The sequence below is a fragment of the Chrysochloris asiatica genome, unplaced genomic scaffold, assembly GCF_000296735.1.
Source record: "Chrysochloris asiatica unplaced genomic scaffold, ChrAsi1.0 scaffold00129, whole genome shotgun sequence".
NCBI classification, from domain to species: Eukaryota; Metazoa; Chordata; class Mammalia; order Afrosoricida; family Chrysochloridae; genus Chrysochloris; species Chrysochloris asiatica.
The window spans coordinates 4,536,775-4,549,287 of NW_006408647.1; the positions used below are offsets into that span (position 1 = coordinate 4,536,775).

The 12,513-nt window shown below is 39.8% G+C and overlaps 1 protein-coding gene across 1 annotated transcript in view; it reads left to right on the forward strand.

Moving 5' to 3' along the window:
• Positions 1–3,436: 3,436 nt before the first annotated feature.
• The window catches only part of ETNPPL (ethanolamine-phosphate phospho-lyase), a 36,460-nt gene continuing 27,383 nt past the window's right edge, over positions 3,437–12,513 (forward strand). The window contains exons 1-4 of the mRNA XM_006869344.1: positions 3,437–3,492; positions 6,927–7,045; positions 7,249–7,408; positions 9,117–9,191. Of these exons, the coding sequence (XP_006869406.1) occupies positions 3,437–3,492; positions 6,927–7,045; positions 7,249–7,408; positions 9,117–9,191 (410 nt within the window). The remainder of the gene's footprint in view (positions 3,493–6,926; positions 7,046–7,248; positions 7,409–9,116; positions 9,192–12,513) is intronic.

The following is a 12,513-nucleotide window of genomic DNA, read 5'->3' on the forward strand; positions in this document are numbered from 1 at the left end:
AAAAACAGGTCTTCTTGAAGGGTAGGGTAGGTTAAGGCAGGACAGGGTAACAGGAAAGAGCCAAGAACTATTCAGATGCCCACATTCTGTCTTGAGTATTAGATAATAAATTGGAGAATATTTGTTGTTGGGGGCATACAGTTCATTCACTTTTGCATGCTTTTTCATTGACAAGACAATTTAAAACCTGCCAGTTAGTTGTCAGAGACTCTTCACATTGAGCTGTTTAATAGAGTTCTTACTGTCACAAGTTTCTGTGAGCCGTACCTTCTGAGTTCAGTCATGCGCAAGCATAGTTTGCTTGGACAAGCCTAGATTATTGAGAAATATATGACCTTCAGGTCAGAAGTCACTCTGATGTCAATCAATAGGGTCAGGATCAGAATTGAGTGGACTTCAGCTTTCAAAAAGGATTAGCACTACAGTGTATTCTCCTACTAAATAACCATGCTCTAGTCCTGGTGGGGCGCTGTGGATTAATACGCCGGACTGCAAAGCTGTTTGAACTACAAGGTCGGTGGTTCAAGGTTACCAGCTTATCCTCAGAAACCCTATTCAGGGTCGCTATAGATTGGAACCAACTCAACTGCACTTAACAGCAACAGTGATGTATATCAGAAATTGTGCCCCAAATACTTTGTGATGTGCTTTTTGAAAACATTGGTAACTGTTAGTTTTTGTTCAACTTTATTTTAGTGCTATTAAGATGTCAGCTTTTTATTTAAAGAATATTCTTGGTTCTTAGTTAATATTATATATGAGATAAGTTAAACAATGGAGAAATTATTTTTTATGTAACTGACTTACTGTTCCAAAAGAAATAATGATTCTCAGTATCTTCCTCTGAAAGAAATGGTTGAAATATAAGTTAGTGGTGTTGGTGTTGGTGATTGTATGCCATGGAGTCAGTTCCAACCCGTTGAGACCCTGTATAGGGTTTCCGAGGCTATAAATCTTTATGGGAGCAGAAAGCCTCATCTTTCTCCCATGGAATGGTTGCTAGTTTCAAACTGCTGACCTTGACGCTAGCAGCCCGACTCATAGCCACTACGCTTCCAGAGCTCCTTATAAGTTATTAGCCAACACAATTAGATTGGACAATTTTGAGGGCCATATTACTCGTAAGAACTTTTAATCTTCAAAAGAGGGTAGACATATTAGCCTGGGTGATGAGAAAGGCAATGTACAATAAGAAGGTTGTTGGCAGAGAAATGATGAAGGGAGAAGAAGACACCAGGAAGAATGCAATAGTTAAAGTGAATAGAGGTAAATATTGTTAACTGATAGTACATGGAGGGAATTGCAATCATTGTAATTAACTGAAGTATATGATTTGTAGAATGTAAAACTGATGATCTATTCTGTAAACCTTCATTCAACTCACAATAAAAGTATTTTTAAAAGAAGGTATTAAGTCTTTAAATGTGTTTCCCTTTTAGCCAGCAATTCAATCAGTCAACTAATGTTTCGCAAAGGTTATGTTATCACAAGGAGCTTAGTGGTACAGTAAAAACTGAAAGGTTGGTAGTTTAAATCCATCAACTGTTCTATGGTAGAAACATGTGGCAGTGTGCTTTGGTAAAAATCCCAGTCTTGGAAACCATATGGGGCACTTCTACTCTGTTCTATAGGGTCAGTAAAATTGGAATCCATGGCAACGGGTATTTTCGGTTAGTTTCTCTGTCTTAAAACCTTCTTTATTTAGCCGCTGTCTTATTTGCAAACATTTATGGAATACACTGCTGTAGGCAAATTAGGCTTTCTGTGCTTTCCTTTCCAATTACAGAGAATAAAGCAATCTAGTCTTAACCCTGTAGCTAAGGTGTTGCATTACTTTGAATAAGTCTTCACCTTTCCCCTCTGCATCACTGTTTTCATCTACAGAACAGAGGGGTCTCTGTTCTCTAGTTCTTAAAACTATACAATGGTATAGTAAACTGGGGTTCCTCCTGTCCATATATATAACTTCAAATTTGACCCATTTGAGAAGAGTATCCTAAAGGGAGTCAGGAAATCTGGGAATAAGTCCCAAGCTCACTACCAGATATGTAATTATGAAACAGGGAGCAACCTCATTTTCCATTTGTTGAATGGAATATCTCCCTAGTCCACTTTTCAGGATTGTTTTGAGGACTGAATAAAATGAAGTAAGTAACGTGACTGAGTTTTGTAATCTATCTGTTGCTATTGTTAGTTGCAACGGAGTCAATTCCCACACATAGCAGCCATATGTGCTGGAGTAGAACTGTTTCATAAGGTTTTCAAGGCTGTGACCTCTCAGAAGCAGATCACCAATCTGAACCTCCCCTAGGGACTTTACCAATCTTTTGGCTAGTAGTCATGTCAGAAAAATTAGAATAGTTGTTAATAAAGTAGATGTGTGTTTGGAAGACTAGCCCTAGTGGTGCACTGGACTACTATCCATCAAGATCTTGAACGCACCAGCCCCTCCCCAGAAGCATGTCTGCTTCCCTAAAGATTATGTTTCTTTGGAAACAGTATGGGGCAGTTTTACTCAGTTCTGTCAGATTGTTAAGAGTTAGACTCAATTTCAAGGCAATGAGTTTGGGTTTGATGTTTGAAACTTTATACATCATCACCCCCAACCAGGCAAGTGGCTGAGTCCCTGTTCTTTATACTATAGCAACTGTGACTTGTTGAGAAGAAATGGTATTTATAATGTGTTACTAAGGAAGTCTAGTAGCGTAGTGGTTAAGAGTTGGACTGCCAACCGCAAGGTCACCAGTTGGAAACTCCCAGCGGTTCCACGGGAGAAAGATGAGGCATTCTGCTCGCATAAAGATTTACAGCCTCAGAACCCCGTGCAGGGTCACTATGAGTCGGAACCGACTCCTGGGTACTTAACAGCAATAACATAATGTGTTATTGTAACATGTTCAGTGGACGAATGGAGAAAAATGGTGCGTTCTGATATCTCAGGGAACGCTTATCTTTGAATGTTTTACAGTAAAAATAGTTGGATATACCAAAAAAGAAAAACAAAATGGGAAAGAGTATATTCACAGGGAGAGGAGGAAGGTGACAGGAAGGCAAAGTAAGGAAAATAAAAGGGGAGTTAAAAAGAAATAACAATATGGGAGGGCAAATGGGCAATGGCAGGGCAGGGGACAGGAGCCAGTTAGACTAGGGCAGGGGGTGGTTGGCGAATGAGTGGCTAGTTTAGTGACTTGCCAAGCAGGCACAGGGCGGAGGAGGGGAGGAGAAGGGAGGGACTTGGCGAAGGGCAAAAGCAGGGCAAGACATAAAAGGTAGATGACCCTAGCTGGTGGATGCCACCATTGACCTCCCACGTTCAGACCAAGGCGGCCCAACGAGAGGAAAGACCAGGCTGCTGAAGCCGGCCCTAGGCTTGCAAAGGGTGACGCACTGACGAAGAGAAGGGAGATCCCTCGGAGCGCCTGGCCGTCTCACCACCATGTGCGAACTGTACAGTAAGCAAGATACCCTGGCGCTGAGGAAGAAGCACATAGGGTAAGGGATCTGCGGGGAGAATCGCAGGAGCTGTGGCTGACGAGTGCTGAGAGTCCGGGATCTAAAGCGAGATAGCAAGAGACTGAATGCACCAGAGCTTGGAGGAGGCGGTTGCTCGCGGGGTGCTGCGATTTTCCTCCTGGACTTGAGCGCACGCGCCACGGGCTCTGCGCGCCAGGCTGTGTTTCCGCTGATCCCACCACCTGGGCGGCGGATTCAGCGCGCTAGGTGGTGAGCGTAGCTGCTGTGGCCTCTGGGTTTCGACTTGGCGGTTTCGGTATCTCAGAAATACACTTCGCAAGTGGGGTCGAGTGCGGTCAGAATGCTCTGCAGTCCGCATATAAATGGGGACTGCTGGCTGGTTGGAGGAATTGATCTATGAGAGTAATTAATAGCCTTAGAGGAAAATATTAATGAGTCTAAGGATGAGCGCTGGGAGGAAGAATGATAGCTCACTTTCACCCCCACTCAACTCCAAAAGTTTTTGAAAACTATGACCCCAGGATTATTTTTGATGACGGCTGTGAAAGGAAACTACTAATGACAATGTTTTGTTTTAAAGTGAATTTTTCTTCTCGTATACTTGGTTAAGGGGTAAAAGGTTAAACCAGCTAGTAGGAAAACTTTGAAAGCTTGGTCTCCCCAGCTAAGTCATTCAATTACAAAACGGAATCTTTTCTCCAATCTATTTTTGATTTGCCGATGTTATTAACTGCTTGGTAATATACTGGTGAGCAGACGGATTGAACATCAAGCTCAAACTTGGGCTCTGGCCCTAGTTCGGTGTTTTATTACATGTGTGATCACTGTCAAATTCCGTTAATTTCCTCTACTGGGAAAGTAGGACTAGCATTGTACTTCACAGGAGGGAGCAAATGAAAGTAATAAGTATATTAGTGCTTTGTGATTTGTTTTTACTTTAAAGGCACTTAAATATAGACAATGATTGTGGCCATTAGGCGATCCGTGTTGTTAAGTGCAGTCCAGTCAGTTCTGATTCATAGCGACCCTGTGTAGAATTTCCAAAGGGTGCTTATGGGTTTGAACCACAGACCTTGCAGTTAGCAATCCAGTGCTTGTCCTACAGCGCCACACAAACACCCAATATTTACATGTAATAATTACAGAGCTGCAGCAAGACAGAGGCAAACATGAAAAAGCACTGGGGTCAGGGAAAGCAAAGAATCATATCCTAGGACCAAAGAAATGCTGGGCAATTTCTCATATGCTGGCTAGGTTAGGAAACTAGAGTTGAATCTCTCTCAATCCTGCAGGATTTAGAATTGTTGAATTAAATTGTTGAATGGAAAACCAGTTTGTTCTGTAAGTTTTCCACTCAAATCACACACACACACACACACACACACACACACACACAAAGGGAAATAAGAACATATTATATTCAGTTGTAGTTCTTAAATGTCCATAGACCCCAAACCAGAAATCATAGTGACGTTTCTACATTGCTAAAATGTACACTGTCTATATTCATCCAAATTACTAAAAACATGAATGACTTTTATTTTGCTCAAAAGAGTGGATTATAAATTTAGAAGAATAACTGAATTTCGTTGTTTCAGAATGAAAAATCCAACTGAGATAGGATGGTGGTGGTGGTGTGCCACTGACTTGGTTCCAATTCATATCAACCTGGTATAGGGTTTTCAAGGTTGTAAATATTTATGGGAGCAGAAAGTGTCATCTTTCTCCCGAGGAATAACTGGTAGTTTCAAACTGCTGACCCTACAGTTAGCATTCCAGATTGTAACCTACTATACTGCAAGGCTCCTTTGACAAGAATGAGTTACCTTCCAAATACATGGAAATGGTGTGGTGCATCGGACTGCAAAGTCATTTGAACTGCAAAGTAGGTGGTTCAAGCTCACCAGCGCTCATTGGAAACCCTATACAGGGTCACTATGGGTCAGAACCGACTTGATGGCAAACAACACACTACAGGGTTCCTTTGACACATATGAGTGCCATCCAAATACATGAAAATGGTCTCCTGAAAAATCCCCTTTGTTTGTACATATTTTATACTTAAGTAGTTGTCGTTGGTAAGTGCAGTCAAGGATTTTAAAGGAGCAGCTGGTGAGTTTGAACTGCCAACCTTGGAGTTCAAACCAATCTTTCCGTCTAGTGCATTATTCTACAGCGCCGTACTAAGACACCATTTAGGTAGTAGAGCTAGCCATTTCTTTATAAATTCGGCTTTTAGAGTTATTAATTTCTTTACATATGAAATTATGGCAGCAAGAGGAAATAAAGAAAAAATAGCATGAACAATGACATAAAATAGCCTAGTTTCGATTTTCATTTTCTCAGTTACTGTGTAAGTACTATGTAACTTACTATGTAATTGTTTCTTTACCTTTCTGAAACTTAGAATGATGATAACCCTATATTTCATAGGATTGTTAGGAGGATTAAATGAGATAATTTTTGTTAAATGCCTTAACACAATTCCTGACCCATAGGATGACTTTTTAAAAAAAAGTGTTTTTTTTTTTTTAAAGTCACGTACTATTTACAATAGCAAAAAGATGGAGTCAGCCAAAGTGCTCATCAACTGAAGAGACTGGATAAACAAACTGTGGTACATACACACAATGGAATACTATGCTACCTTGAAAAATAACAAGGAAGCTGCAAGCCACCTCTTAACATGGATGAACCTTGAGTGAAATTAGTCACAAAAGGAGAAATATTGCATAGGACCACTACTGTAAAAGACGAAGATAATGAACCCATACTAAAGGGGGGTGGATTCTTTGCTGGTTGCTGGGATGTGGGGGTGGGGAGGGAGGGAAGGGAGGGGAAGGTGGCGCATAGGGCAGGGAATAGACACAGGATAGTTTGGGTGCTGGGGAGGGGGACAATATATAAGAAGGGAGAGGTGAATGGAAGAACAAAGCAGATGGGAGAACAATTAGGCAGGTTTGCATGGGCTAAGCGGGACAGAGATAAATAATGATGTATGCACAACCTTGGAACGACAGGGCTTTGGGATACAGAGATTGAGACATGGTTGGAATGGGGAAAAGGGGAAAATAATGTTAAGATGCTTGACTGTCAAAAAAAAAAAAAAAGATGTGTGTGTGTTTTCCCTAATACAACAAGATTTCTTAGAGAAAAATTATTGATGTGTGAGATTAGAGCTGCCATTAAGTTGATTTGTATATCTCTAAATAGTGTTGTCAAATCATGGTATCTAATCGATCAAACATAAGAAATTTGAACAGTATCATGAATGTGGCATTAAGTAGGTCCAGGTTGACATGAAATAGGAGGGAGAAAAAAGCATATCTCCCAGGTTGTGTTTTCCCTATCCTTTATGTAATTATAATTTTCCACTGTTGGTGACCTTCAATGAGAAGGAAAAGTACTGAGCAGTCCTACTGAACCATAATGTTTCCTTTCATTATTTCTAGGCCCTCATGTAAAGTTTTCTTTGCTGCGGATCCCATCAAAATAGTACGAGCCCAGAGGCAGTATATGTTTGATGAGAAAGGTGAACAGTACTTGGACTGCATCAACAATGTTGCCCATGGTAAGTGTCTCATCCAGGCTGTGCTTTGAAGGAAACTTCTATGGGGTAAGGCAGACTTGCCCCAAGAATGACAGTGGATGCGATGCGCAAAAGAAGCTTTTTTTTTTTTTTTTTAACTTTCATTGAGGCTTCAGAATTCCCCTCATTTCCTAGGCACTTAGAGTTGTAACTTATTTCTTGGACTTTTGTCTCCTAAATTTTAGTGGGACATTGTCACCCTGAAGTGGTCAAAGCTGCCATGAAACAGATGGAACTGCTAAATACGAACTCTCGGTTTCTCCATGACAGCATTGTCGAGTATGCCAAGCGCCTTTCAGCAACCTTGCCAGAGAAACTCTCTGTTTGCTATTTTACAAATTCAGGGTATGCTCCTGGGTTACCCAACAAACCCCCAGTCCCACCCATCTCATTTTCTTCTGTCTCACATATAGCTTTCTTTTTAATTCCTGGGGGGAATACAGATATCTGAAAAGGTTTCCTGAGTTGTTCGCCATTTTCTAAGTGATCACACATTAGGGAGTTGATCTTTCTGGTTCCTCTACTTTACTAGGTGAGACTATAAATCAGGACACCAGATAGTAGGTTCTAAGGCTTTTGAACAAGATTATAACAAGAATCTGATGATTAAAGTGGTATATGTTACCAACTTTTCATTACTATCGTTTACTCGGTGGAAGATGGGGAGACATCCCCTTCAGTTTTCCTGGAGGATAAATAGATACTTATGTAGTAACCATAGCAAAAATGTTCAAGTCTGGTGTCCACGTAAGAAAAGGCTGTTTATTTCTTTGGGCATTAGAGTAAGTAGCTAGAAGTTCGGTGGACCCAGATTACTCTTTCAAAGTATAAATGAGAAATTTAGCAAAGAAATCTACTAAACAAACTGTAACTTAGTAAGATTTGATGTTTTTTAAGACAATGGAGCCTATCATCCTTTTGAAAAAAAAAGGAAGAAATTCAAGTGAATAGATATATTCTAATTTTTATATACTGTAAAGCCAAATTATTATCCATCTATGGGATATTATGCAGACAATAAAAAAAAATATATGTTACCAAATGATGTAAAAAAGCTTACAATGTAACATCATATTGGAAGAGAAAGCTGTATATATAGAGTATAAATAAGCACATATTTAAAATTAACTATAAGAAATTCTATACCTGTTTGATTGATTTAATATTCTCTTTTCAATGAACTATTTAGAGAAACCTAATTTATAACTAATTTTACTTTATAATTAGCATCTAACTTGTTATAGTCTTGTCTTCAGTTAATGAAATATCACAATATTTTACTTTTATTTCTGAAGAATCCTATATTGGCAAAGTGATTAGTTCCAAACTGCAACGTTCCCAAAGAGTATAGGGGGCAGAGCCTGAACTAGTAGATAGAATTTGGTCCTCAGTGTCAGACAAGACCAAGTCTGAAGCCTGGCTTTACTTCTTATTAGCTGTGAAACCTTATTCCAGTCACTTAACCTTAGGCTCTTTCCTCATCCATTTAAAAGAGGTTGTAATATTTGCCTTGCAGAGTGGTTATAAGAATAAATACAGGTAAAATACTCAGCAGAATATCTGGCATAGAGCTAACATTCCAAAAATATTTATTTCTTTCCTCTGTGTAGTATATTTAAACTCACTGAACATTTCATTTTATCAATAAGGAAACTAATCAAACATTGGATCGATACAACATAGATTACTAGCCAAGCTTATGGGCCCTCCAGTCCTCTCATTGAGATCAGGCTAATACAAGCTTCTTATTGCCCTCAAAGTTAGTCAGTTATTTGGATTAGGCTAGCGTTTGAAATGGAAAGTATATTAATTCTTATTAGGTTGCTTCTTTATATCTCATATTTTATTGAAAATAGCTAAGTAAATTATTTGAAGGCTGAACTGAGATTGTACCATGAGAGTACAGGGAGATTCAAGAAGAAGGGGAGTAATGCAACTTATTACTTTCCACCTTTCTGAATACTCTTATTACAACTTTGGAAATTAACACCTTGAAAAAATTTTTTAATGATTTTATGTCACATGTCCCCTCTTTTGTGTGTTATCTTAATAGATCTGAAGCCAATGACTTAGCCTTACGCCTGGCTCGGCAGTACAGAGGCCACCAAGATGTGATCACTCTTGACCAGTAAGTCTTGGAGGCAAGATTTCTAAGCACAAAACTCCTTCAGGGGCAAAATTTTATTGGTACAACCCAGAGGTACATGTGAAGGACAGTGTATATATGGTACACTGGTTTTGTTATTAAGTATCAAGACCAACTTAAGCTCAAAGGATACCTGATTCCTTCTAAGAACCTGCAAATGGGTGAGGTTCAATTTTGTTTTTAACTTTTTATTGTGAATTGGGTGAAGATTTACAAACAAGATCATCAGCTTTACGTTCAGCAAATTTTACACTTTGTTTCATTACAATCCCCTTCCTACAACATTTATCCTACTTCCTCCTATTTATATCTTATATATTTCACAAATGAGCAAAGTAAAAATACTGGATGTACACTTACGAAACAAAAAATAGATATTCATTTAAATGCCCAAAGGGCCCATTCTGTCAGCCAGCCCCCTGCCCACAGGCACACAGCCTTTCTCAGTCCAAGGGGTTAGATCCTAAAACTGCTTGGTCTCTCCATGCCCTCCCTCATTACCACCACCATCTCTGCTCTCCCTGCTTTTCTAGCTAGGGCTCTCACACTCCACTCATGCTCTTCCTTCTTGATGGTTCTGGGATCTTCTATTCAACTACTCCCCATTTTCAGTTATACATCTTCTACAATTAAAGTTGTGACAATCACAATTAATCCTGCTAACAATTGCTCACAATTGGGTTGTAAAATCCTATCACTGTCGTACCCCATTCCCTTTCACCAGATCCATCTGGAAAAAAGGGAAACTATTCAGTAGGGAGTCTACCTTACCTACCTCATTTTGAAACTAAGCAAACTCATGAAAGCTTGTAAGCCAGCCACTTCATGCCAATTTGTGATAGCCAATTTCTAAATTTCTTGTCCCGATCAACCCAGTACACTGAGGACACAAGCATGCTCTTGAGAACACAAGAATCCTTCCATTCCAGTTGGAATTTTGAGGCACTGCATTCATAAGCAAAACTCTAGTTCATCAAATTGTAGCAATTTGCACTTGTTCACAGAATCAAACCTCTTTATCTTCTTCGGTTCGAGTTCTGGTCAACCTTGCAGGCTAGGTCAAATGGGTAGTAGCTGCAAGTTTGGGGTTAACACACATCTCCCTGCATTTCAAACCAGCTGACCACTTCACTCTAAATCCTAGCCCCAAGAGCATAGTCAGTGTTTATGAGCTCAGGAGTCCTTCCTCTTCTGTCTCTTGCCTCAAGGTACTGTTGGAACATGATCGAACTCAGCCCATGTCTTCATTGCTGAATTTCCCCTGCTTCTACTCACAAGTAGACCCAGGTGGTCACCAGCGAGCATACTAGACTGATCATGGGTTCCCTTTAAGTTTCACTCCTAGAAGGTAGTTTTCCCTGATGGGCTGAATTTTCTGCCTTGTTGCCTACAAAGCAAACAGCTTCCTTAAAATTTAAACAGCCAAACAGTATGGTGTGTTTTTTCTGCAAGTCTTTCTTTCAAAAGAACCTTCCTTTCTCCCAGCAGTTCTAGGTTGGCCTGCATGTCTTTTCAAGTAGGAATATCCCAACTCAGAAGGTTAGAGTTCAGGATTCCACCTAAGGCCCCATATTCTACAAAGGCTGAACAAGATGACTATTTCCCTGGGCAAATTCTACCTCACCTTTTAGCAAACCCAATCAGTTATAGGCTGAAGGCGGGCTTACAAACGTTGTTCATCATAATTCCCAATATTCATTTCTATCACACATAAATGTCTTTTTTACAATAGAAGGCAGGGGAAACCAATAGCCATAAGACAGTCAAACACATAAACATTTTCCCTCTCATTTACCCATTCAGCCTGTATCTCGATCCATGTATCAACTCACAGAATGCTGTTGTTCCAAGGTTGTATATAAATCACCTTTTACCTCTATCCCATTTGGCCCACACATACTTCCCTAAATCTTTCCCTGTCTTCACTGTTCGTCTGTCACCCTCCCTTTTCTTGTGTATTACCCGAGCTAACATGTGTCTGTCCTCTATTCAGTGAATTACTCTCCTTTCCCTACCACCCCTAAAAACAATCAAAGAATGTTTATTTTAGTATGGAAAATTTTTCTTAAACTTTTACAATAATGGTCTCATACAATATTTGCCCTTTTGTGATTGACTAATTTCACTCAGCATATCTTTGAGGTTCATCCATGTTGTGAGGTGTTTTGCAGATTCATCTTTATTCTTCAAGGTTGCATAGTGTGAATGCACCAAAGTTTGTTTATCCATTCTTCCATTGATGGGCACTTAGGCTGTCTCCATCTTTTTGCTATTGTGAATAGTGCTGCGATGAGTATCAGTGTGTATATATCTACTCATGTCCCAGCTCATGTTTTTTTTGGATATATACTAACTAGAGGGATTGCTGGATCATAAGGTATTTCTATTGCCAATTTTCTGAAGAGGCACCATACTGTTTTCCAGAGGTATTGAACCATTTTATAGTCCCACCAGCAATGTAGGAGGGTCCTAGTCTCTCTACACCTTTGCCAGCTTTTGTTGTTTTCTACTTTTTTGAATTTCACTGTTATTGCTGGTGTGAGATGATATCTCATTGTTGTTTTGATTTACATCTCTCTAATGGTAAGGCCAGTTTGAACTACAAGGTCAGCAGTTCAAATCTCCAGCCACTCCTCAGAAACCCTCCCTGCACAGGGTCTCTATGAGTCGGAACTGACTCAACAGCACTTAACAACAATGATTGTGGACATTTCTTCATGCATTTGTTGGCTGCCTGGATGTCTTCCTTGGTGAAATGTCTGTTCATGCCCTGTGCCCATTTTTAAATTGGGTTGTTGGTCTTTTTCTTGTATTATAGTTAGCTATACATTTTAGATATTAGTCCCTTGTCTGATATGTCATTGTAAAAAACTTTGTCCCAGACTGTGGATTCCCTCTTTGTTTTTTTGACAAACTCTTTGATGCACAAAAGTTCCTAATTTTTTTTGTTGTTGTTGTTAGGTGCCATCGAGTCGGTACCGACTCATTGCCACCCTATGTGCAACAGAATGAAACAATGTCCAGTTCTAATTTTTAAGGAGGTCCCAATCATCTATTTGGTCTTTTATTGTTTGTGCAATTTTTGTAATGTTTGATATTGTATTTTTGCCATGTATTGTTGTTGTCAGGTGCCATCGAGTCAGAATCGACTCATAGCGACCCCGTGCACAGCAGAGTGAAACAATGTCCGATCCTGGGCCAACCCCACCACTGCTGCCACACTTGATGCCATCAATGATGCCACCTGGTTGATCCATCTCATTGGGGGTCTTCCTCTTTTTCTCTGACCCTCCATCTTACCCAG